The 24490-nt window shown below is 42.1% G+C and overlaps 1 protein-coding gene across 3 annotated transcripts in view; it reads left to right on the forward strand.

The window, feature by feature from the left end:
- The window catches only part of pde4a (phosphodiesterase 4A, cAMP-specific), a 44848-nt gene that overhangs the window by 16723 nt on the left and 3635 nt on the right, over positions 1-24490 (forward strand). The window contains exons 1-11 of one of the 3 annotated variants that reach the window (XM_007560394.2): positions 10819-11640; positions 13714-13899; positions 15071-15107; positions 15286-15356; positions 16072-16121; positions 17824-17936; positions 22586-22679; positions 22794-22957; positions 23176-23274; positions 24071-24235; positions 24330-24429. In XM_007560394.2, coding sequence (XP_007560456.1) covers positions 11444-11640; positions 13714-13899; positions 15071-15107; positions 15286-15356; positions 16072-16121; positions 17824-17936; positions 22586-22679; positions 22794-22957; positions 23176-23274; positions 24071-24235; positions 24330-24429 — 1276 coding nt within the window. In that variant the 5' untranslated portion in view covers positions 10819-11443. Of the gene's footprint in view, positions 1-10818; positions 11641-13713; positions 13900-15070; positions 15108-15285; positions 15357-16071; positions 16122-17823; positions 17937-20042; positions 20541-22585; positions 22680-22793; positions 22958-23175; positions 23275-24070; positions 24236-24329; positions 24430-24490 lie in introns of those variants that run through there. The other 2 variants (XM_007560393.2, XM_016675500.1) reach the window with 2 other exon arrangements.

A 24490-nucleotide genomic window follows, 5' to 3' on the forward strand; every position in this document is an offset into this window, starting at 1 on the left:
CCCCTCGTGTGGGCTGGTTGGGGAGGACGGGCTGGTGGGGCAAAGGCACGAGGAGCCAGGTTTATGGGTTTTGGCTGAGATGCCCGTCCTCTCCCCACACTTCCCTACTGCTCGTGTCGGTCCTCATCGCCTCAACATCACAGCGTTGCACTAATTGGAGTTTGTCAGCACACCCCTTGACTTTTTAAGAAATCTGGTCACTTCAATGAAAATCGAGTTCATTGCGCCTCCTTTAATCTCTCTGATCCATGTCGCTTCCTTCCATAAAACCTCCCGCTGCTTGCATTTCCTCCATTAAACATCAAAAGTGAATCAATATGATAAGATTGCCCTCGCTCTTATAGCACGGTTACTCTCCCCCCTCGAAGAGTTTTTGTCTCTTCGCTCCCAATTTATCTGGAAGTGAGTAGCAGGAAACCAAACAGAGCACCTATTGATTACATCTCTCCATCTGTCATTTCGGATGGTTCAGTTGATCCATCTGTTTAGCTCAGTTTCCGTCTCAAGTGGAGGAGAAATAAAGTGCAGCGCGTGTAACTAAAAAAAACCAGCAAGGTGGAACAATGCCCATTATACGACTTGCACTGGTTCCCTTGCCCTGCTATTTTGAAACTGGAACTCTGGTTAAGGGAAAAAAAAGAAAAACACTGGGGTTCGGGAGTCACGACTCTAAAATACTTACATTTCACACTCAACAACCGCTGGGAATGCAGGGTGGGTGGGGGCGGGGGGGTTACATTTACATATAGAAGGCTACAGATCTCGATGGAGTAATAAAAAAATTTGAAGAGTGACTTGGGAATAGGAAAAAAAAAGTGTTTCTGCTGTTGCTGCTTGTACTTTACTGAGCTGTAATGAATCATTTTTTGAGAGAAACCAGTGAGAAAAGAGAGAGAAGGAGAAAAACACGAATAGAGGAGAGACCCATATATAAAAAGAGAGAGACAGAGAAAGGAAATAACCATTCTGTCAATCTAGACCGACCCTGTTGCCCCCCACCGTATAATATATGCAGCAGACAACAGCAAAATAGCTGGCAGGGAGTACAGGCGGTGAATTTTTAAAGAGGTAGATTCCAGCTTTGAGGGTTTTTTAGAGAGACCTCAAAATGCTCAGTGTTCCCTGAAAAGAAAAAAGGAGCCCCCCCCCAATTTTAGGAGGTTATATTGAAACAATCTTTGATGCTCAGACTGAGGATCAAATTGTTTGATTTCTACACATTTAAACTACACTGACGCCTGAAGCGACTCCTCTGACCTCAGCCTAATTGAACATGTGTTTTACTTCACGATGACAGCATGGAGGCAAAGAGGCCAACGCGACGAGTGACGAGCGAGGATGACTGCTTTTCAAGCTCAGCACAGCCAGGATTTATGACCGAAATATTGCATATGATGACGTCTTAAAACACTCGCTGTGAGTTTGCATAAGATTATCGTGGTTTATAATTACACACACAGACCCACATTATATACATTGCATAATATTTGGTACACATCACTTGGTCAGTTGCATCTCACTAGCATTTTCCTCTACAAACTTTAGCTGGATATTTGACCACTCATTTTGGCAGAGTTTATTTAAATTGGTTAGTTTTCTGTGCAGAGTTGATTTTTTTAAGTTTAATAACCAAATTCCCAATGTGGTCAAGTGTTTCGTGGGGGCCCTGTTAAAATACATAATTGGGTCCAAGCTTCAACTATCTGACCCAGAATTCAAGGACATCACAGTGTTCGGAAATCACTAAGGCTCACCCTACTATAACTGGAAGACGCTGGAACACCAGCAGTCCCACTGGCCGTCTCTTCCACCCGAACCACTGGGAACTAAACTCCGGAGGTGGTCAAAATATTCCAGTGAGAAATGTGACACTCTCTCAAGAAGCCCAATCAGTTTTCACTTCCTGTTATGTAAACAGATGGGACTTAAGTTTGTACGTGTTGTGTAAGCAGTCATCAATCCTGCAGCACAAATTATTTTTATGCTCGTTATGCAAGAACTGAAATTTAATCTCAAATGCGCCCTACTGGTGAAGTAATGTATGTCAGTTTTCAATAAAGTTTTGCACTCTTATATTATATGGAATCATCACACATATAGTGGTATAATCCAAGACATTTTGTTCTGTGATTTTGATGAGTAATAGCTTATAGAAAAAGAAAGCCCAAATTTCAGTATCCCAGAAAACTAAACTACTTTGAAAAATGTCACTATTGGAAACTCATGGTGTCTTAGCCTAATCAGCTTATTAACTCAAAGCACCTGCAAAGGCTACCTGATCCTTCAAACAGTTTCTCACTCTGGGTCAGTACGCTGCACAGTCATAGGGAGGAGTGCTGACTTGACAAATGTCGAGAAGACAGTCACTGACACCCTCTGCAAGGAGGGTAAGTTACAAAAGGTCATTACTGAAGAATTTGGTTGTTCTGTATGAGAGCATATCAGCAGAAATATGGAATGAAAGGAAGACGTGGGGTTGAAAAAAGTTCACCAGGAATAGGGAGAACCCGTAGCCTTGAGTTGATTGTTAAAAGAAACCCATTCTAGAAGAGCGAATACACAGAGACAGATATTAGATGTGGGCTACAAATGTTGCATTCCATGTTTCAAGCCTCTCCTAAACCAGAAACAGGATGAAGAGTGAGTTGCCAGTGGAACTGGTGCATTGCACAAATTGGGTGGGGTAACGGAGTTCATTAAATTCACCTCAAATCAACAACTAGACTGGTTAAAGCTTGGACATTTCCAATATGCCCAAACATATATAAAAGCTGTTTACAGATGGGTAAAACAGGCTAACGTTAAGCTTCCAGAATGATTTCCCCTAAGTCACGACTGCAGCTTTATTGAGAATTTCTGAGCTGTGCCAGCAAACCAGTCGAGTGAAATGAGCCGTACTGTTTGTAATAAGAAATAGTTAAATATCCATCCAGATTTATCCCAGAAGCTTGTCAAAGTCAATAAAAGGAATGCATTTGCGTAATCAAAACCTTGTACATTTAATCACAGTTTTAAAACTCATAGAAGTTGTTTGCAAAAAAAAAAAGGGGGGGGGTTGATAAATCCTTAAAAGCTCCAAATTATTATGTCTAGAAACCTTGTAGTTCCTGCACAAAATAACCCCAGCAAAACACCGGAATGGAAATAAATCATCTGCATTTTTTTTTTTTTGGACTTCATTCGTTTTCATTTGCATGTTAACACTCATCGCCTTTGAGTCACAGAGTAGGTCGTGTCACAAAGGTACAACTCAACACAGCCGAAAGTTGAGCAGCCTGTGAAGCAGGCATTGACAGAACATGTCGGTCTGCACCTGAGGAGAGACTCCTGAAAGCTTCCAGGAGTTCAGAGATCTGCTGATGTGAAGTGACGGACGCCTCCGGTGGGTTTTGAGGAAGACAGAGTAGAAGACAAAAAAAAAAAACCCCAGCAAGGCCCAGGTTCCTTGAGTGAGTAAAAACACAGCGCTAAGAGCAATGTGAGTGAGCCACCAGGAATCCTGGTGGAATTTATTTATTACCGTGCTCTTTAAAGAGGCATTGCTGTGGCTGTGCTTTCAGCATGTGGAGGTCCTGTTGCTGTGCAGAATCAAGGCTCATTACCCCATCCAGTGTATCCCATGAACTAAATCCCTTTCCTGTGGCATTTGCCAGGTGTATGATAGCAGCCAATCCCTCCGGGCCCTTCCTGAAAGGGATGCGTTTTGCACTTTCACAGTCTGTGCCCGGCTCTGTTTGGCAGGCCGAAAGCTAGGTTGGTTATCCTGTGGGCAGGATAATCTGCTGTAATCTGTCGCTCTGTGATCTGGACGGGGCGCAGCGAGGGGCTGGACGAGCGGGAGAGGCCATGGGTGGGACAGCCGGGGTGTGGGGGGCACACACGAGGGAGGGTGGAATCAGGTCAGGGCCGTGACGCTGGGAAAAACACTGACTTGTTTACACTAACTACATTATCAGACAAGAGCGGAATAAACATCTGCGAGTTCATTCAGGTTTTTTTTTTCTTTCTTTAAGATTAGATTTTTCACACAGTCTAGTTTTCCAGTAAGAAGTGGATCTCTTTGCGACATTGGTGACTTGCAGAGTGAGAGCGCGGGGGACGGGGCTGAAGTGGATGTGAATTTTCATCAGGGTTAGCAACGTTTTCATTTATTATCTGAGAAAATACGCGTGACTCATCAAAGACTGACGCTTTTCATCCAACTGGGTGAAGGAAGAGTCTTTCTCTCTTCCACACAATGTTTCACAGAGAAGTATTTGAAAAAAGGATGAAACTGATTCTGAACCCTCGAGATTCAGAGTTTCATGAACATTCGGAAAGAGTGAAAAAAAGTCCAGAGGCTCAATTTCTTGTTTGCTATGAGATTTTTCTGATTTCAATAACAAACCCCCATTTTTATTTATTTATTTTTTTTTTTGAAAGCTATAGTTTCAACTAGCCACATTCAGGACTGATAACTACCCGACCCTCTGAGTCAAAAAAAATAGAACCTGTCTAACGACATGATGTAGGCTAAAAGATATAAAAACCCAAAGCATTAGGCACCGTTCTAAATCAAATTCAAGAGCAGAAGGAAGAATAATAATAATGGAAAGCCAAATTACACAGTGAGAAACATGATATACTTAAGGAGAAAACCTGGAAACAGAGGTGAACCTTCCCAGGAGAAGTGTGCCAACCACAATTACTACAAGAGAACATCAACAACTCATACAGGAGGTCAAAAAACAAAACAAAAACAAAACTACAACAATGCAAGCTTCAAATAACGCCACTTTTCATGATTCTACAACAAGAAAGAGACTCAACAAAACAGCATCCGAGGGAGAACTCTGACGGGAAAATCATTACTGAACCAAAAGAACACAGAGTCTATTCTTACATTTGCCAAAAACATATTAATGAAGACTTTGGGGAAAAAATTCTGTTGACTGACAAGACAAAAGTGAATTTTTGTGCTTTTTGTCCACCACGCCGTCTAATTCATGCAACCGTGTGCTGGGAAGAATTGCTAAAAGGATCTTAATGCAATAGCTTGATGAACTTAATGAGCATTCAGCAACAGGAGCCACAAGAGTCAAATTCATGGTTGTTAAGAGAAGTTTTCTTTTCTTTCATTTTTCGGAGCAAGAGATTTCTTGAAAGATGATAAAATATTAATAGATTCCAATAAATTCTGGGATTTTAGAGCAGCTGCTGACCAACTTGTCAAAGTCTCATTAGCAGAATTCCCGGGGCTCCCTCCGACTGTTTACTTCCGCTCTTTTGTCCTGTGTTTTTCCTTCTCCCCCATGCATGTCAAAGGATTATTTCCTCCACTCTCCGTGTGGCTACAGTGGCCAGATGCCCCTCTCTTTACTCATGCAGAGAGGCGCCAGCATTCCCCTTGGAGCGCCTGCTCCTTGTGCATCCCACTGCAAATGTCGGCATTAAATTGTAAGCAGGCTCGAGCGTGGCTGCGTCTCCTGTGTGTGCCCAAGAAGCACAAAGGGCAAGCTGAGGCAAGTGGACATGGTGAGCCCGATCTGGACGTGTCATTTGAGATGTGTCCGTTGCTGGAGTGCTGCCCTGAATCGTCCCCTGGCTGAGAGTGCTTCATAATAATGATTTTAAAAAACCCCCCAAAAAAACACACTAATGTACTTTAAAGTCATGAGGATGACTCGAGCTTGACAACAGAGTACAGCCGTGATTATATGGTCAACCTATAAAAGGAGCGCACTTTCCCAATTTGCAAGTCCTCCCTCCTCTTCCCTTCCCCCCTGCCCTCACTGCCTCCCCCACAGTGGTAGCAATCAGCCAGGTGCTAAATGCCAGGGTGAGGCACCGCTCATGGGTGGGGTGGGGGCTGAAATTGCACGTGGAAATAAGCATCTGTGCTTGCTTGGCAGTGTGGGAAGCGGGGGAAGGAAATAACTGTCATTCTCCACCGAGGCTATGGATTATGTGTGTATGTCCTGTGGGGAAAGACCACGGGATGGACTTAGGCAGGTTAATCATTAACTTAGTGAACTGAGAAGAATGAAGGCTGGTGAGGGGGACCAGAACTTATTCTTTTCTTTCTTTCTTTTTCTTTTTTGTATGTAGTTTAAATGAATGAGGACTGGCTCGTCCCTTCAGAGGAACTTGATCATTAGCAGGGAGCAGTGAGAGGCAGAGATAGAGGAGCTGACACCAGCCAGACAGTTGGGAATTAGCTGATCTGGCAGCCCTGCCCTCGCCAGGGGCTTCTCAGTGATGGTAGTTAATGAATAATCAATGGCAAGAGAGGGTCAGCGGAGGGGATGTATGTAAATCTCCTCTACACTCTCATATAGACTTAATAGTTTAATTAAACTAATCGCTGTATTGACTCAGGGCTCCAAAGCCCCTTTGAAGCCTGCTGTATTAATGACATGAAATCAGGCTCCCTCTTTTGTTGCAGAAATGTGTGCTGAGAGGAGACTAAATGAGCCGCCGTTGCTGCTGCTGCTGCTGTTGCTGCTGCTGCTGCTGCTGCTGCACAGTCCAATTTTCCCCGGCTTATTCTGCATACAAAAACTCTGTGTGAGAAAACGCACGGGGGTAATTTAATAATCACACCAAATTCTAACCTGCACAGAAGGCACCCTCAGCCAAGATATTATGCGCCGCGATGTAACCATGTCGGAGCACATGCGGCAAATGAACTTTACATTTTCTGAGTCAGTGGCTGTGTTTCTCAGTCATGCAAAAGAAGCCATATTATCCATTATCACAAAGCTGTCTCTGGCGTGCGTCAGAGATGCCTTTCAGGTAGCATGGCAACATGGGAGACGGCAGCTTTAATGTGTTCCTCTGCAACCAGACGGAGACAGTTTGTTATCTTCCACAAGGAGTCAGTCTATTGGCACAAATCCCCAGTCCCTCTGAAACCTCTGATTATCATGCGATTGTCCACATCGATACACTCGCATGATGAAACCAGCGAATGGGGAGAGCATGTTCCTTGCAAAGGCATTCACCAACTTTTGCATGCTTTCTTTTGTAATAACGACAAAATACGATCCATTTTGTTGAAATTGCATGTGACAAACAGACACATGAACTAGTAGCTGTGAGGCAGAAGCAAAACGATAGACGGTTTTCAACATTTGCTTCCAAGAAAACAAACAAAAAAAAAGTTCTTGACAAGAGGAGCAGTAATCAAAGAAACACCCAAGAGGCCCATGGCGACTCTGGAGAAACTTAAAAGACCCACACTTCAGGTGGAAGAATCTGTTAAATCATGTTTTACTGTAGTGTTTTATAAAGAATATTTTAAAACAAAGCAAATTTCACAAAAGTACTATTCAAACAAATTGTAAACAATGCAACAGATCACTGAATGCACTGTTTTATAGATTAGGGGTTGCAACCAAAAAGTCCCAGTCCACCATAGACGTACAGCCAGAGTTACAAAGGACGACTTGGATCGAACCACAATGCTGTGCAATCCTGCAAAAAGCATGCAACATACACTCATTTTTTTATATTTTATATTTTTTATATTCAGCAGCAGGCAGGAGATGCCTTCTCAGCACAACTTACATTGATGAGACGTGCATAAAATTGCTAGTACACTTGTTCTGGGGACAACTGACAGATAAGAAGTCTTTTATTATCTGGCGCTCATGCCTCTCTGAGCAACGGCCCATGTGGTCCATATCAGAAACCGCCACTGCAATTGGACAAAAACTTCAGTCTTCAGATTTGAAAAAAAAAAAAAAACAAAAAAAACACCTACAGCGTAATCCCTGCAAAATGGGCTTCTTTATTAAATTCCTTCCTTTTTTCAGATTTATGCGCCACTTAGAGGTTTGACTAAATGTTGAAAACCTCCAAAAAAAGAAAGAAAGAAAAATTCTTCTGGAAAGCACTGTGTATGTGAGTTCATGCATTAAAGCTGAAGAGTTGTGGGTGCACCTATATATGAGAAACAGTGAGGAGTGTTTTTGCTACAGTATTTCTGTGTGTGTGTGCGTGTGCGTGTGTGTGTGCGCGTGTGCGTGTGCATACAGGGGTGTGGATGAGTCACTTTCAGAGGTTTCATGAGTTAACGTTGAGCGGGGACTCTGTATTTAGCAGCAGATAGAATAATTGTCTCTTCATCAGCTCTCCAGAGATTACAATAGTAACTGTCAAGTGAATCAGAATTCTTGACATCTTTTTTAGTCTGTCATTGGAAGACATTGTTCAATCAGACTTTGTGTAAGGCCCTTTTTGTGTGCGACTTTCCAAGACGAGCTCTATCATCAATCCCCAGTGTGTCATATAAGCAAACGGTAGTTACCCTCGCCAAGAGAAAAAAGACTCAAAAGAACGGGTAAACTCCTGAATGTGCAAGGCAGGAGGAGAGGAGGAACAGCTTGACAAGGCATCTTATCTTCACTGTGTTTCTTACTGTGCTCATGCTTTAAGATGCTTGCTGAGAGGTAGAATTCATGCAGCAGGTTTTTTTTTTTTCTTTTTTTGCTGGAGAAAGGATGAAGATAAGGGGGGAAAAACAGACACTTCTCACAAGACATCTCATTTGTGCTCTTGTGTGGTTTGTGCAGAGTATATGGAGATGTGAGCAGCTACAAAAAAAAAAAAAAGAATAAAATAATAACCAGAAAAGGCAAACATAGGCACACTTTAAAATGTCTAATCCGTATTCCAAACACAAAGCAAAAGGTTAGTGCTGCAACCAAAAACAAAATAAGACCGATGTTTGGATGGAGTTTTCCACCACGATGGAAGAGTTTAAATAGACTTTTGTATTGGACTTAAAACTGTTTGGAGCACTACTAACCTCTAAACCTACATGAAGATTTCTCATATTTCTAACAACTAATCTGTAACTTCACTTACTAAGGTTTAATTCTCAGAAAGTAACTACAGTGTGCTGAGTTAGAAATATTCTTCAGAAGCTTGAGTCATTTCTACAGTAAACTTAGCCATTATTTCTTATGCAACCTGCCTCTTTTATTTTTTTTATTTTTTTTTGTTCTCAGAGGAAATTGCCTCATTCCCCAACATGTTGTTTCAAAATGTCATTCCACCAGCTTCTGGGGTTAATCAGGTTGCTATAGAGGTATTAATCAATGCCTGCTTTTATGAAAGCAATAAATTACGTCTCAAGAGGCTGTGCAGAAAGTGAGCAGCCGGTAAAACTTCACATGTGCAGCGGTCGAGCAGCTGTAACCTTTTTTCTTTTAGTATTGAAGCAAAATGTTTTGTGGTCTTTTTAAGAAGTTTTTTTAGGAGGAAGTGGCATACAGGGCTCTGAAAAAGTGTTTTCCGTTATCCTCACACCGAAATGTTTCAAAACATCTGAAATTGTTTTCATATCAGCCCATGATCACTTTCTTAGAAACAAAAACTATTTTCAGATCATGATTTTGTTTGATAAAGGAGAAAAAAATGATCCAAACTAACCAACCTCTATGTGAAAACCTTATTTCTCATGCCGTTATGTAATTACTGTGCTTTACTGCTTATTAGCATGTTTTTCCAAACCACAGCCAGAGCCAATTAACAGCTGTAAGAATCAAGAAATCACGTAAACCTTAGAACCTGTCTGACAACATGAAGTAGGCTAGAAACACTTAAAAATATGAACATACCAAATATAAAAGACAAAAATAGTCAAAAACAAAGTTTCTGACATCTAGCTGTCTAAAAGGGGTAACTCATCTATTTCTGAGGCTGACCAACAGGAACTAAAATTAAAAAAAAAATCATCTTGATGATCCACAGAGAAAAATATTTTGGTGAGATGAAGGTAGTGTGTTTTCAGAAGCTGTGTGCACTGTTACATTTAGCGTTAACGAAATAGAGAATTTCCGAAGGGAAAAAAAAATCCTTCGGTCAAAAATGAGGGCTTTGGTGGCGTAAAGGTCTGAGGCTGCTTTGCCATAATGGATGAAAACATGAATTCTGCTCCCTTGAAGGAAAACGTTCGGCCTGTTTGTCATCAAGCCAACAACGCAAGTCAGCAGTTAAACTTCTGAGAAGCGAAAATAAACCTCAAATGAAGAGTTTGCTGTGACCTTGAACAGGTTGTTCCGGCTTGACAACCCTCCAGTGTTGCAAAATTAAGACAATTTTGCAAAGTGGATCGAATCAAAACTCCTCCACAGTAATGTCGAAGGCTCATTCTGTTTCTTTAAAGCAACAAACATGATGGCAGTTCTTGCAGTCGGTCCACCCATCCGCTGGACTCGATGCTAACCTGTAGCCGACACAAGAATATGCTTTTCCCCAAACACGAGACATTTGAAAACTGCATGGATGTTGCATTCGTTCCAAACACTTTTCACAGCACTGTATGAGTTCATTAGTTCCAGCTTGAGAGTTTTAACCATTTATGGCTGCGATATAATTGGTACATTCCTTGTGGTGAATGCTATTTCCAGGTCTAAATGCTGCAAATTGAGAACATTTAGGAGCCGGAGAGTCTGTTCACATCTACAGGCCAAATAAAATGCCTTAGGTGAACAAGGTTGTTGATGTCAAAATACAAAAAAATGTTTTGGGGACAAACCTTGCACGCTCTTTAGCGGGGCATGTAAACATTTACACAGGGGTATGAGTCAGCCCCTTTCCCCCCTGATTTCCCCCTCGCCCTGCCCTCCTTTTAAGTTGTTTGTATATTCACTTCAAATCCTCGTTACACAGGCTTCGCATGCTTCTCTGTTCTAGCGCCTGTGGTCTGTTTCTCTCACTGATCGGCCTTCCTGTTGCTGCAGAGGAACTGTCAGCTGTGAGATAAGCATAGTCAGAGCGCATGCTTTGCGATAGGGGCAGTGGGGGGAGGAGAGAAACTAAAACACAAGAGAGGGCAAAAAGGGCTGGCTTGTTCAGAAAATGAATACATGATCTCAGGTTGTTTTTGGAGTGTCTGGGGAGTTTTGAGGAGGAAAACCCGCAGCAGACTGGATAATTCATAGGAAGAAGGTCCGGTTCCAGCATACAGGAGTGCTGGGAGTCAGTGAGTTGCTCTGGTGTGAAATATCAAAATCTCCTCTCCTTGGGACCTTAAAACAACCTGCACAGGAAAAGGATTGAAGAACAAAAAAAAACAACAACAAAAAAAAAAAAAAAAACTGGGAGCAAAACTGTGGATGTGAGACGCAGAGATCCGAGTTTACTGGGCCTGAGGATCACAGAGAAGGGATATGCATGTTGATAAACTTTGCCTCCTCCGGTACGACACGCGTGGGAGAAAAAGACTGAGGGGGGGATTGGCCCTTATTGTTGAATCTGGCTGTGGATTGAGGACGGTTTGCAGCACGTACAACTGGTGCTGCAGTCATGTCTGCCTGATACGCGTGTGCGCAGTGAAGAAGTGGATGCGTGGGAGAGAGGCAGCCATACAGGGAGTGAGACAGCCCGTTGTAAGTGGAGGGTTGGGGGAGTTTTCTTTAGATGGTCAGCCCCGGCAGGGCCAGAGCTGGCAGAGATGAGTCAGAGGAAGCTGACGCGACAGCTGCGGTTGTGGGAGAGTCCCGAGGGTCCACCTCATGCCCCCTCAGTCCTCACCTCACCTGTGTCGCCAGATGATCAATCACGCGGACATGCGGGGTCCGCTCTGTTTCGCCGCTTGAAACTGAACCGCAGCATTCAGGAGCGCAGACGCTCGTCTCATTGTACATGCAGGTACAGTTCACCAAGGCACTTATATTTAATGTGCCCCAGTTTTTTTTTGTTGCTATTATTATTTTACATGAAAGTAGGTACGCTGATCTTTGTGATCTTCTGCTTTAGTTTGGCTTGAAATGATGCGAACAGCAGTGCAATGTGAATATTTTAGATTTTATTTTTAATTCAGAGTGCTTAAGTCTGATTTAAAAAAAATACTCTGACTTCAGACAGAAACAAATAAAAGGGAGGATTAGCTTATGTAGCTTAGAGAGCGTCCCCCGGCAGACACTTTTGATGTGTTTTTCATTACAGGGGAAAAGTTGTTTAATGATAACTTGATCTGTTATCACATTTAAGGAGCCCTGTAGGGGGGAAGGAGTGGCTCCTAATTGGCCAATTTACAAGTATGAATTCTAAAAATATCAGGCTCTGTTTTAGGAATCAAACCGAGAGGCGCTCAAGGCCTTATTTGCTTTAGAAGCTTCACACATTTAGGTGAAGTGAGTAGATGAGTTTCACTCTTATAAAACGAACGTTGGAGCGGCCCAGTAACACAACAAAGTATTCACCTTTATCCACACAACATTCAGACAAAATAAAAGTGACTGTAATAAATTTGTTTGAGCTTATGTTGAATTCTACATGCAGGAAAAAAAAAAGTTATACATTTTGTCAGACAAACTGATTTCAATCTATACTGTGCCGCTCTGTGGACACAGAGTTTATTTCAGCGCTGCAAGATCCAATCTTTTCATTTCTGAAAAGAAAAATGGTTTGAGGGATTCTGCTGAGGCCTGGTTTCAGGGTAACAGAGATGCGTAATTGAAAAAGTGTGGAGTTCCTTGTTCATTTGAGCTTTACTGTAATTGGGCAGTATTGCTATCTTTTTGCTTCCAAACTAAAAGAGGAAGAAAGAACTGCCTTTGAAAGCTCTAAATGTTTTGTGTCCTCTGGAACTGATGTGTTTTTTCTCTTTTCAAACACCAAGCTTCTATTAAAATTCAGTGCAGAACCCTTTTTTGTGGAATAGCCATGGATAGGACGCTTTTAATGATGTACAGCCCCAACCGGAGAGGCCCGGGTACTGTCCCCCACTTATAGCCCTATTCGGGTTAGAGTCCCTTGAGTAAAACATGGGTTAGAGTCCCAGTTAAACGACGTTTAACTAAAGTCCTACGGGGTTTGGAGTCCCAGTTGACGGCGTTTCAACTAAAAACCTAGAGGTTGGAGTCCTTGTCAAACGGCGTTCTTGACTAAAGTCCCAGATCGGGTTTGAGTCCCAGATAAGGACAGGGGTGTGGGTGTCGTCCCCCCTAGTTGAAAAGGATTGTGGGTTTTAATATTTTTATCTTTTTTAATCTTTTTTTTTTTCAAAATCTCTTTCTCTTTCTTACTGTTTATTCAATGTCACATGCTGTTTTTTTTATTATGTAAAGCACTTTGAAATGCCTTGTTGCTGAAATGTGCAAAACAAATAAAATTTGATTTGATTTAAAATACGTCATCTACAATGCATTCACGTGGATCCACTCATGCATACTCGGGATAAACAAACTGGCATTCTAGTCAGAGGAAGACAGAAGGTCAAAGGTCCTCAGAGAACCTTGAATGTGTGCAAGTGGTCTCAATCATTCATTTTATCTTCAGACCTTTGGGCTCTAAAACAGATCTCCACCCTCATCAAACTCCCAGTCATTCACATTCTCCAAGAAACAGCTCCAGCTACAGAGAAATGGCAGTTATTATTGCTCGGTTTGCTGACTAACGTGATTCCTGCTGAAAAATGACATGTCAGTAAAGTGTAATTGTCAGAGCAGCCCTGTGGCAATCTGCCAATTCCACGTTAGGGCAGACTCGCAATGATTTCTCAGGTCTCATTATCTCCTGCCTCTAATATTCCCGTTAAGAAGACGACAAACACTGCCGGCTGCAGCGTTGCTGGATGGGCATTCAGGGTTCCCCAAACACTATTTACTATCGCTGAGAGATAAGAAGTAGTAGCAAAACCACAACTTTTTTATTTTATTTTTTTATTTTTTTTACTTATATCAGATGTAAAACTAACTTTTCCTTCTTTTCTTCCCTCAGCTTCGATTCAGAAAATGGCCCGTCACCAGGCCGCAGTCCCATGGATTCGCAGGCGAGTCCTGGGTTGGTGCTTCACCCTTCTTTCCCCCAGAGCCAGCGGAGAGAGTCCTTCCTGTACCGCTCGGACTCGGACTACGACACATCTCCCAAAACCATGTCCCGCAACTCCTCCATCAACAGTGAGGGGTAAGGGCAAAACCGCTCCTGGGTGTATATGTACACACATATGGTAGTTTGAAATGATCTCATACAACACAGCAACTGTTGTAACTTTCCAAATTAGCCAGAAAATTATAATTATTTTTGCTTCTTTTTTATTTTTTTGTAAAAAAAAAAACTAACTCAAATTAAGAAGTGTTTCAAGCAGACCTTACTGCCAAAGAGAAAAGCCTAAATTCAGTTTCTCTGCAAATTAGAAGTTTGTGTATGACAACTAAAATAAAGTGAGTTTTAATACAGAAATGTTATATCATGAACTACATAATCATGGGAAAGATGCTGACTGTACAATTGTCCGTCCCAAAGGAAAATTACCTACAAATGGGCTTTGCCAAAGAAAGATGTGTGGAAGGAAAAAGTTTGGAAATAAAATATACGATACCAGGATGTTGAAGCAAAGCTCCTTCAGGGAGAAAGCTTCACAAGGCTGTGGAAAACAAAATTCTGAATGAGGAGTGGAGAGGCACAGAATCCAAATGGTTAAAGGCCCAGTGGGAATTTTCCATATTCAATTTACGGAGCCATAAAATGATGACGGTCCATTATGTTTTATCAAATCCAACATCAGCACAGTCTACCAGGACGTTTTAGAGCACCCCATGCATCCATTTGCCGACAAGAGATCATTTTCCTGCAACACACAACCAAAAATACCAACATCTGCTTCAATTGCCATGATATCGCTCTTCTCGATTGGCCAGCAATTTGGGCCTGACTTAAACCACACAGAGAATCAATACAGTTTTGTCAAGAAGAAGGCAAGAGACGCCTCGCCCAAAAAATGCACATGAGAGGAAGGACACCATCAGTGCCACTTGGACTTCCTTAATACGTCAGCAAAGCCACAGGCTGACCACATCCGTGCTACGCTACACTGATGATGCAATGATTCACGCAAAAAGAGCCCTGGCAAAATATTCATTGCACATACTTAACAGTTCATTGAGACACTTTTAGTAGGCCCACACTTCATTTTGTGTAATGTTTCGATATATGACTTTCACTCTGTGTTGAATTAAAAGTTAAATGAAAAAAATATGTATGTATATATATATATGTCTATTCTATAAGCTGTACCTCTGCACAAACACCAACACTCACATTCATCTCATTCTCTACTCCCCTTTTTGTCTGCCAGGCACGCCGAAGACATGATTGTCACCCCTTTTGCTCAGGTATGTTTGCTTGTACTTGTTTATCATGCTTTTTACACACTGCTCATTTTCTGCAGTTTTGCAAAAGCAGGTGGAAAAACAGAACAGTGAACTTATCCCCCCCCCTTCTCAATTCTGCTCCTTCCCTCCCCTCTTCTCCTTCCTTCTTTCCCTCCTACGCTGTCCATCCATCCCCCAGGTGTTGGCCAGCCTACGAACTGTAAGAAGCAACTTCACCATCCTCGCCAATGTCACAACACCCACTAACAAGTCAGTATCATGCTGTCGAACACCCCTTCCCCACACTTGTGCTCATCACAACTGCCTGCTTATTGTGTAGTTGTGCATATGCAAATATCTCCATTTCCTTGCTCCCGTGTGGAAAACATTTTAACCGTCGTGATTAACTGGTTTATGAGTCTCAGACAATGCTCAGGGAAAATTTAATCGGCATCATTTGGCATTTTTCCAGCCAACTGACTGAGGGCTGAGTGCACGGAGCTTTATGCCTCAGATGTATGTCCCTGACTCTTTGCCCAGACGATGGAGACGGTCAATAATGCTAAAATTATTCTCCCTTGTAATGCAGTAGACAGAAGGAGCTCGAGCTGGCAGGCTTTTAGCACCACGTCAATATGATATATAAAGCAATGCAGCACAGAATCATCAGCATCTATAATTACACAGTGCTGCACAGTGAGAAGGCCTTTCAAAGAACGCAGTCATAAAAGAATGAAAGTGAGAGTCAGGCTTTGTTTTTGGATGGATTTATTGCGCTTTAAAAATACACATAAAAGCTTTGATGTAAGATATATATTTGTCATAAATAACTTAAGATTAAAGATATCAATATATCTATCTACTACTGTCTGAACAAAGCCTTTTGTTGCCTGATACTGTAATGCTGATAGCAGTGTATTTTTGCGCCACAAGGGGGCAGCAGTGTTTTATTCATCCTCTCATATCATTATGTGTTCGTCCACAGGAGGTCACCAGTGACAAGCCAGCCCACTGTTCCCCAAGCTACTCTCTCTGGTATGCTGTCAGCTAATTAAAATTTATAGTCCAAGGAGTTTTCTTTTAATAACACACTAAGGCTCCACGCTCCAAAAGATTAAAAAAAAAATCATACAAACTTTGTCTGCCATCACTGTGAACACAATGTGTGTTATACTCAAGCTGAGGGATAATGTTTCATATACTTCTATTTATTTATTTTTATCTTTTTGTCTGTGTCAAACTGAATTAATTTCAACTAAAATCCATAGTCTGAGCGTTTTACATTGTAGCTAAAACAAGGGGCTGGAGAAATATAAATAAAAATAAATACTTTTTTAAAAACATATAGTCCTTTCTTGTAATAAACAATGGCAAAAATTTATAAACAGTTTCAAAGACATGAGTTTAAAAGCCTGACAATGCACAGGTAAAGGCTGTTTTTCAGTATTTTTGTTGTCATCTATTTGCTGTTCTTCTTTCAAAATGGGTTTTTACAGTGTGTTAGATTGTATTACATTGAAAGTACATTCTAAAACCACGCAAATGGCTGCCAAAATAATTATATACCATAAAACTTTCACCTTTAAGTGTTACCTTATGTATACTAACCATTTATTTATTTATTTATTTATTTATTTATTTATTTATTTTGTATTATTGATTTATTATTGATGTATTGTTTCCCCAAATGAAAATTCCAAAGCAGTTCATCATAAAATATACAAATATACAAATATACATAAAATATACAAACATGATAACAGACACGCTACATCCATATATACTATAAAATCTAAGGAACATAGAGAAGAATTTTGCAAAAGTTTGAAAAAGTTAAAATAGAAAACAAAATGTAGCTTAAAATCATGTTACTATGAATTAATTAGTCAATTAATTAATCTCTCAATGTAAACGTGTATGTTTACTTAGATCTAATGACGTAAGGTTATGTATACGCCTAGATTAAGACGAGAAATGAAATAGCCTTGTTGCTGTCCAGACAAAGGACCTCCTGAAATATGTGGCGTGTCTCAGCGCTCGGAGAGAAGCCGGCTGCTGCGACCTCTCCTCTGACACTCCACGAGGTCATGGAGAGGGTTTCTATAATTGTTCTAAATTACCTTCAATTTGTTCATTATCCCTCCCTGTACCTGAGACCTTGCAGGCTCTGGCCCTTTTAACCAGCATGTCCTTCCAATTTTAGAGGAGCTCTGCACAGTTGTGAGTAATTGTTTGACCACCTGTCTTGGCAGAATTGGTTGATTTTTATTCAAGAACAGGTCGGCTGGCACGGACATTTAAACATAGACATCATCGGGGTTGATGAGTGTGTGTAATTGTCTGAACTGTACGTGGGGCAATTTGCTTATTTAAAGTCAGACATATTAAATCAGAGAACTGCAGTTAAGGAAGAGCTTCTCAATAACATCTTAAATCATGTCATAAGCTTATTAAATTAATAGCTTAAAGTTTAAGTAAAAATTAAATATATTTACAAACATGTTTAACATTGAGCAATAGAATATTTGCATGAATTTATTTAAAACAGATTTGTAAAACCTCTCAGTAAATCAGAAGGGGCCTACTCCTAATTTCCAAAAGACTATAAGCATTAAACAAAACAAACAAACAAACAAAAAAAAATAATCAAACTATCAGTTTTGCTATTATTTCCATGCTTTTTCTCCATATGTTGATTTAAATGATTTCTTAGAGTCTGTGTGCCTTTCTCTCTCAGAGGAGACTTACCAGCAGATGGCTCGGGAGACTCTGGAGGAGCTGGACTGGTGTCTGGACCAGCTGGAGACCATTCAGACCCACCGCTCAGTCAGTGAGATGGCTTCCAACAAGGTACAGACACACAAACATACCCACCAACAATTGCTTGGTAAGATGTAATAACTAGTGACATTTTTACATATGGTCCAAATGTGGTGTTATCCATTTGTGTAAAAGGGGACACACACAAGCATCAATATCTTATCCGACATACCTGGGATGTCGGATAGGTAACAACATATATATGGACTTAATCTCCAAATGCTTATGACATAAAACTTTGGCAAACACTGCTTAGAAAAACATTTTCTCCCCTGTTAAAAAAAATCATGCAAGAATGAAACAACATGTAGAGTCAAAGGAATCACAATCCTTCCAGAGTTTATTTTCAGTCCTGCAATGACTTATCAATAAATTATACATTTTATTTATGGTTTGCAATATTACACATTTGTTGTATAAGAAGCACGACATGCAAATATGTTGCACCAGATATCAGAGGGTTAATTTTTGAATTTGCACGCTCACATGAATGTGAGGATTTAGAGCAGCTTCTTAAGGATGCATGCAGTTGTATTTCCAGGGGCACAGGGACATAGAGGGAGTGAGAGAGGGAAATGATGTGACGGTCTGTGGGTGAGGAGGACATGAGAAGGAGGGGGAAAAGTGGTCCTGATGCTGATGTCTCCACTGTAACCTTGGTTGCTATCTAACGGCAGCAGGGTCTGCCCTTCCCTTTTACTCATTGGCTTCCCGCTCTGACCACAAGACGTGGTTTAGGCAGGAACCAATGACAAGAGAGGTAATTCTCCTTTAACAGTGCTCTCTCTTAAAGAGACAGTGTCAGAAACCGTGCCCCCCCTCCCAGAAATTGTCCTCATCTTCTGTGTCATCATTAATAAATAAAAGATTTTATTTATCATCTTCAATCCGGCTTGCAATGAAAGAGCCGAAGACGAAAAAGAACAGATGGGCGTAACTTATATGATTTGCCCAGGGATGTACAATGCCTCTGGGGACACAGTCTTTGCGGAAACATTTCAGTGATTTTGCAGAAAGGAGCAGCACAAATCCTCAACGCCATGCCAACATGGAGGTGCACACATGAACGTTGGCTCTCTCTGTCTCTCACTCTTACTCACACCCTCGCTCACACACATATTTGACAGACGTACATGCTGTCGTGTCGCACATGCGCACTCAGCCTCCAACAGGGAGGCAGCTGCAGAAACACACACACACACGCATACACGCATGCACGCGCCTGCAGCCACTGCCTGATTAGCTTGCGAGTGCTGTCTACAGCATCCAGGGAAATGGCGAAAGAGGCAGAGAGCACTGGAGGACGAATGGCAGCCTAAAGCAGCAGGATTAGACCTCTGGCATTTTGGGGCAGCTGAGGCATGGACTGACTCGGAGCAGAGGACTGGGTTGTGCTGCTGTCGGGAGGCGAGCCGATTGCCCGTGCACAGGCAGTGTGCAGTTGAGGTTTGGAGAGAGGCGACTCAGACGGGCTGTTGCACCGGTAGTACTGGGCCGGGCCTTTGGATCTGTACCGTTTGGGAGGGGCAGGCGACGCAAGGAAAAGGAGACTTGTTTTTCCAGACCACTGTTTTGGTGGGATTCTTCCACGGGATCGTATGCTTGGAGGCCTGCCTGCTCGCGTCCCTCTCTGTTTCTTCCAGTCTGTCTCTGTCTCATTCACTGTGTTCTTGTTTTCCTCTTGCCATCATCTGCATCCCTCTCCTTCTCGATGCTCCACTTGCCATCCAAGTTCCCTTCACCGCCGCTGTTCGAGATCACAAACGTCACTCTCCCTGTTTTCCTCACCTCTGCCATCTAACTCTTTTTATTACTGTTTGTCTAGAGAACCAGCTCTTGTGGTGTTGCTTTTTGTTTACATCCTTCTCAAATAAACACATCTTCTCCATCAACTCCTCTCTGTGTCCTTCAGACGGTCTCGCATTCCCCTCTCTTTCGCTCTGTCCTTACTCATTCAGCACTCATCTACCTTTTATCCTGCGGTGACTGTAGATTTGGGTCAGCCTGCTCAGGAAATGGGATAAGATGTAGTCTCCACTGCAGCCAGATCCAGGGGGGGCTCCTGCTCTGCCCATCAGGGGGATCCTCATCTCTGGAGCACACTGAGGCTGGAGTCTGACTCAGGACTGACTGGGTGCCCTGCTTTGGAGAACTGGATGTAGACAAAGAAAATCTGCACAGGCTGCCCCTACCCTCCACCCCTTCCCCATTCCCCATTTTGGGGCAGACGCCACTCTGGAGTGTCCCGGTTTGACTGGCTGTGGCCTCTCCCCACGGACCCTGACAACGCCCTCATGCCACTGGGGCACCCGCAGTGCCCCTGGCCCAATTCACTACCACACCTCATACCTGTGCCATAGGCCCAAACCCCCTGGTTCTCTCAACATGGGTGTGGTAGAGGCCATCGACCCGGCACCATCTCAGTGCCCCTCACCTGTACCGGGGGGCTACAGGCTGCCCCGTTCCTCCAGCTACAGTCCTCTGCAGGGGAGGTCAGGGGCAGAGCTGGACCTCGGTGCAGCTGATGGAGGTGTGAGGGAGGGAAGTGGGACAACGGCTGAACGTAGGACGCCATTGGTGGATCTGTTCTGCGAGACCTGCTCAAGGCCCTGGCTCATCGGTTGGTGGGACCAGGTAGGGTAATGCTAAACGAGCCAGAGTGTGTAAACAAAGTCTGGGAGTTCCAGTGTTGGGTGGAGGCTGTGGGCACCTAATGCTCTACTGTTATGTACTTAACTAACTTTATTCCAGCATGTTTGCTTGACTCAACAGTGCAATTAGCAGTTTTATGTAACAAGAAAGAAAATCAACAAACACGGATTTCTTAACACTTCATTCATTTGGGGAACTTTTAAAGGCCTGGTAGTGACACTGTAAAAACCGTAAACATATATATTTGCATATTTCTGTACATAACACATACTTGAATCCACAGAGGATGAGATGGAATATCTTTTTCATTGTTTCTACACAACTGGTGTAAAAACATAATCCAGTTTGTCTTTGTACCTCTACACCACGTTTAAGGCTCCGTCTACTAAGAGAAGAAATAAACAACTTAAAAATTAAGCTTGTATGTTATGATATATAATTATTTCAGCTTTATCACAAATGTACAAATTCTATTCGACACATTTCCTTTCCTTCTTGCATCCATCTCACTCCCTCCTGGTTGTGTGAGGTTGCTGTCAACACAAATGTGAAAGAGCTTTTTTTCTCAAAAACGGTCACATTTCTTGTCTGAAGTTTTTTTTTTCAAACAAATGTAACAAGTTATTGACTTTGATCATGTCAGATTTTGATCTGGTGTAGTATCCTGTCCTAGTGCTGCTCACAGAATATCTTTGTGATTTAGCTTAAAAGGATTCCCTTTTACTACTTTGTGTTTTATTTGAATTTCGGTTAACAGGTCCTAGCTCAGAGCCCCACTCTGCACACGTTGTGACTGTAAGAGAGGGTAGCCCTTCACATATGCAGGTGTACATGTGTGTCTGCCCACAGTTATATCTGAACACTATTTGCATCTTTGCCTCATTAGTCAGTGTCAGAGGAAGTGTTATTTGTCCTGGCACTTGGACTGGCATGGTAGAAGTGTCGACTGGCAGTGGTGACTCAGCATTACAGCATTAGGGAAGGAAAGAATGGGGAGACTGAAAGGGTAGGTGGTGGGTGGGGAGGCTTGGGCTGAGCCTGTTGCCTAAGTGTGCCACCGGGCTACAGCTTTCCAAGCAACCGAGGACTGATTCTGCCTTACTGCTAGCAGGGCTTGTTGTTATACTACCTATTTGCTTGTGATGAGCTGCAGACTGTATAGAACAAGTGAGGAAGTGTGAAGAAAAAAAAGAAAGGGTTGAAACATGTTTTCAAAATGCCAGCAAGGCAAAGATGAACTTGAGAGACAGGGGGAAACATTTAAAGGTTAGAGAGCAAGAACAGAGCTTTAGTTTTCTTAGAAGGTAGGCAGGAATGCAAATGGACAGCAGGGAGATCTGGATAGAAGGAGACGAAGAGGAGAGAGAGTTGACCTTGGTAAAGGTCAGAGACACCTGCCGACTCCCTCAGATTGTCACCCAAACAGCCACCGCTCTCACATCAAGCTGAAGGACTGACTGTGAGGAGGCAGTTGCTAAGGCAACTGCTCTGGTTGCCATGGAGATTGTTATGTGTGAAAGATCAGTCAGTAGGACGCAGACTGAGGGGTCTGTCCGAATCGCATCATGCCCTCTCAAGACTCGCTTGATCCGGAGCCATTACACCTCTCGTTGGGCGAATTGTGTTTGTGTCCAGAAATGAAGCATTACGTAAAATCGGGACGGACGTTCAGGAAGAGCGTTTGCTTCTCTGCGTGTGCTCACATTTGTGTCTGGGACCCGCAGACTGTGTCTGACACTGCAGATGCACAGAGAACAATATGTATAAAAATGGCTCATAACTGCAACACATCACTCAAGCTGGTGCGTTGAACAGCCTGTTCTCAACTGAGAGAAAGGAGGACGGATGATTCATAATGGATTTTCTCGCCTCATAATACATCAGTGTGATAATTTTACTTGTATTGGAGCATTTCTTCGGGCGTATTTCTGCAGATTCAATCTAAAACGCAGCGTTAACGTGTGCAGCCATCTTCATCACCAGAAACTCGTGTTTGTACTAAATCTATAAACTTATTCTCCCCTCAGTTCAAGAGGATGTTGAACAGGGAGCTGTCCCATTTGTCAGAGATGAGTCGCTCAGGGAACCAAGTGTCAGAATACATCTCCACCACCTTTTTAGGTACAACAAACACGACATCTCCTTGTTATTAAACTTAATAAAGCCGGGGTTGTCAGGTGAAACTTTGTCTCGTGATGTGTTTTTTTTTTTTGTTTGTTTGTTGTTTTTTTTCAGATAAGCAAAACGAAGTGGAAATCCCATCTCCGACTCTGAGGGAAAGAGAGAAGCCCATGTGTCACATCAGCGGTGTGAAGAAGCTCACGCACAGTTCCAGCCTTTCCAACTCCACCTTGCCTCGGTTTGGCGTGAAGACGGAGCACGAGGAAGCTTTAGCCAGGGTAAAAGAACTGACGGGCAACACAAGAAATCAGACCTGCTGGAGATGGCACAAAAGCAGAAATCAGTTTCTAAGCAAACAAATCTCTCATCATATTTACAGAAATACCATGCTATCCAGCAGTTATGATTTATTCTATGAAACACATAGTATTTTTGTTATTGATTAACACAGAATTGATGTCTGTGTGATTTTTAAAGCTGTCTGTTGTGCCGTCAGGAACTGGACGACTTGAACAAGTGGGGCCTTAATATCTTTCGTGTGGCAGAGTTCTCCAATAATCGACCCCTAAGCTGCATCATGTTTGCCATCTTCCAGGTGAGAAGAAAATGGCAAACAAACCTAAACAATGAATTAGTCACCAAAATTAATATATATTTTTTTATTTTTATGTTAAACTAAGCTTCACTTTTATTTGTTTTGTGGCTTTATTTTGCTTATTCTTACTGTTGGGTTAGGTGCCTAAGTCAACTAGTGACTGTAGGCGACATAAATAAATAAATAAACTGCTATATGAGAAAGTATTTTTTTTTTCAGACTTTGGCACCAACACTGCCTTGATAAAGTATTCATGCCATTTGAACATTTCCAGATTTCACATTGTACTTCGTTGTCTTTATATACTGTATGACAAACCATAATAGAATTTAATCGAATTGAATGGAATATCCCTTATTAAATTTCAGTATCAGCAGCAGAATGTTAGCAAATGTTAGCACACTTATGCACCATAAAAAGTGCAGTGCAAAGACACAAAATCTTACCAAGTATTTTTTGTCTAGTTTCGAGTGCAACTATTTTAATACACTTAAAATAAGTCTCAACTAACTTACAAAAAACTGTACTTGATATTAATGAAAAAGTAATTGCACTGTTGGCAGACTTTTTCACCCATAAAATGGGAAAAATGTCTTGTTGAGTTAAAAAATCACCTAGTGGAACTAATCGCCAAGAGAAGTCATGCTTGCAGTTTGCCACGAGCCGTATTGGAGGCCCAGTAAACATATGGAGGGAGTTTATCTGGACAGATGAGACCAAAACTTAACTTTGTCATCTTTTCCCATTTTAGGATTTATACTGTTAATATGCCCCTTATTGTCTCTCTCTGCTGCAGGAAAGAGATCTGTTAAAAACTTTTCGGATCCCTGTGGATACTTTTGTCACTTACGTGATGACCCTGGAGGACCACTATCACGCCAATGTCGCCTACCACAACAGCCTTCATGCTGCTGATGTCACCCAGTCCACCCATGTACTGCTATCCACACCAGCTCTAGATGTGAGGATCAAAGTTAGAACATCAATCCTACCCAACATAAACATGCCACTTGACTGAAGTGACCGTTGTTCCTCTTGTTATTTCTCCCTGACAGGCCGTATTCACAGACCTGGAGATATTAGCAGCTTTATTTGCTGCCGCCATTCATGATGTAGACCATCCAGGAGTGTCCAACCAATTCCTCATAAACACAAGTGAGTCAGAATGAGAGCAGTAAAGAGAAATATATATCAAGTATTTTAAAATATATATATA

Source organism: Poecilia formosa, unplaced genomic scaffold (assembly GCF_000485575.1).
Source record: "Poecilia formosa unplaced genomic scaffold, Poecilia_formosa-5.1.2 Scaffold115, whole genome shotgun sequence".
NCBI classification, from domain to species: Eukaryota; Metazoa; Chordata; class Actinopteri; order Cyprinodontiformes; family Poeciliidae; genus Poecilia; species Poecilia formosa.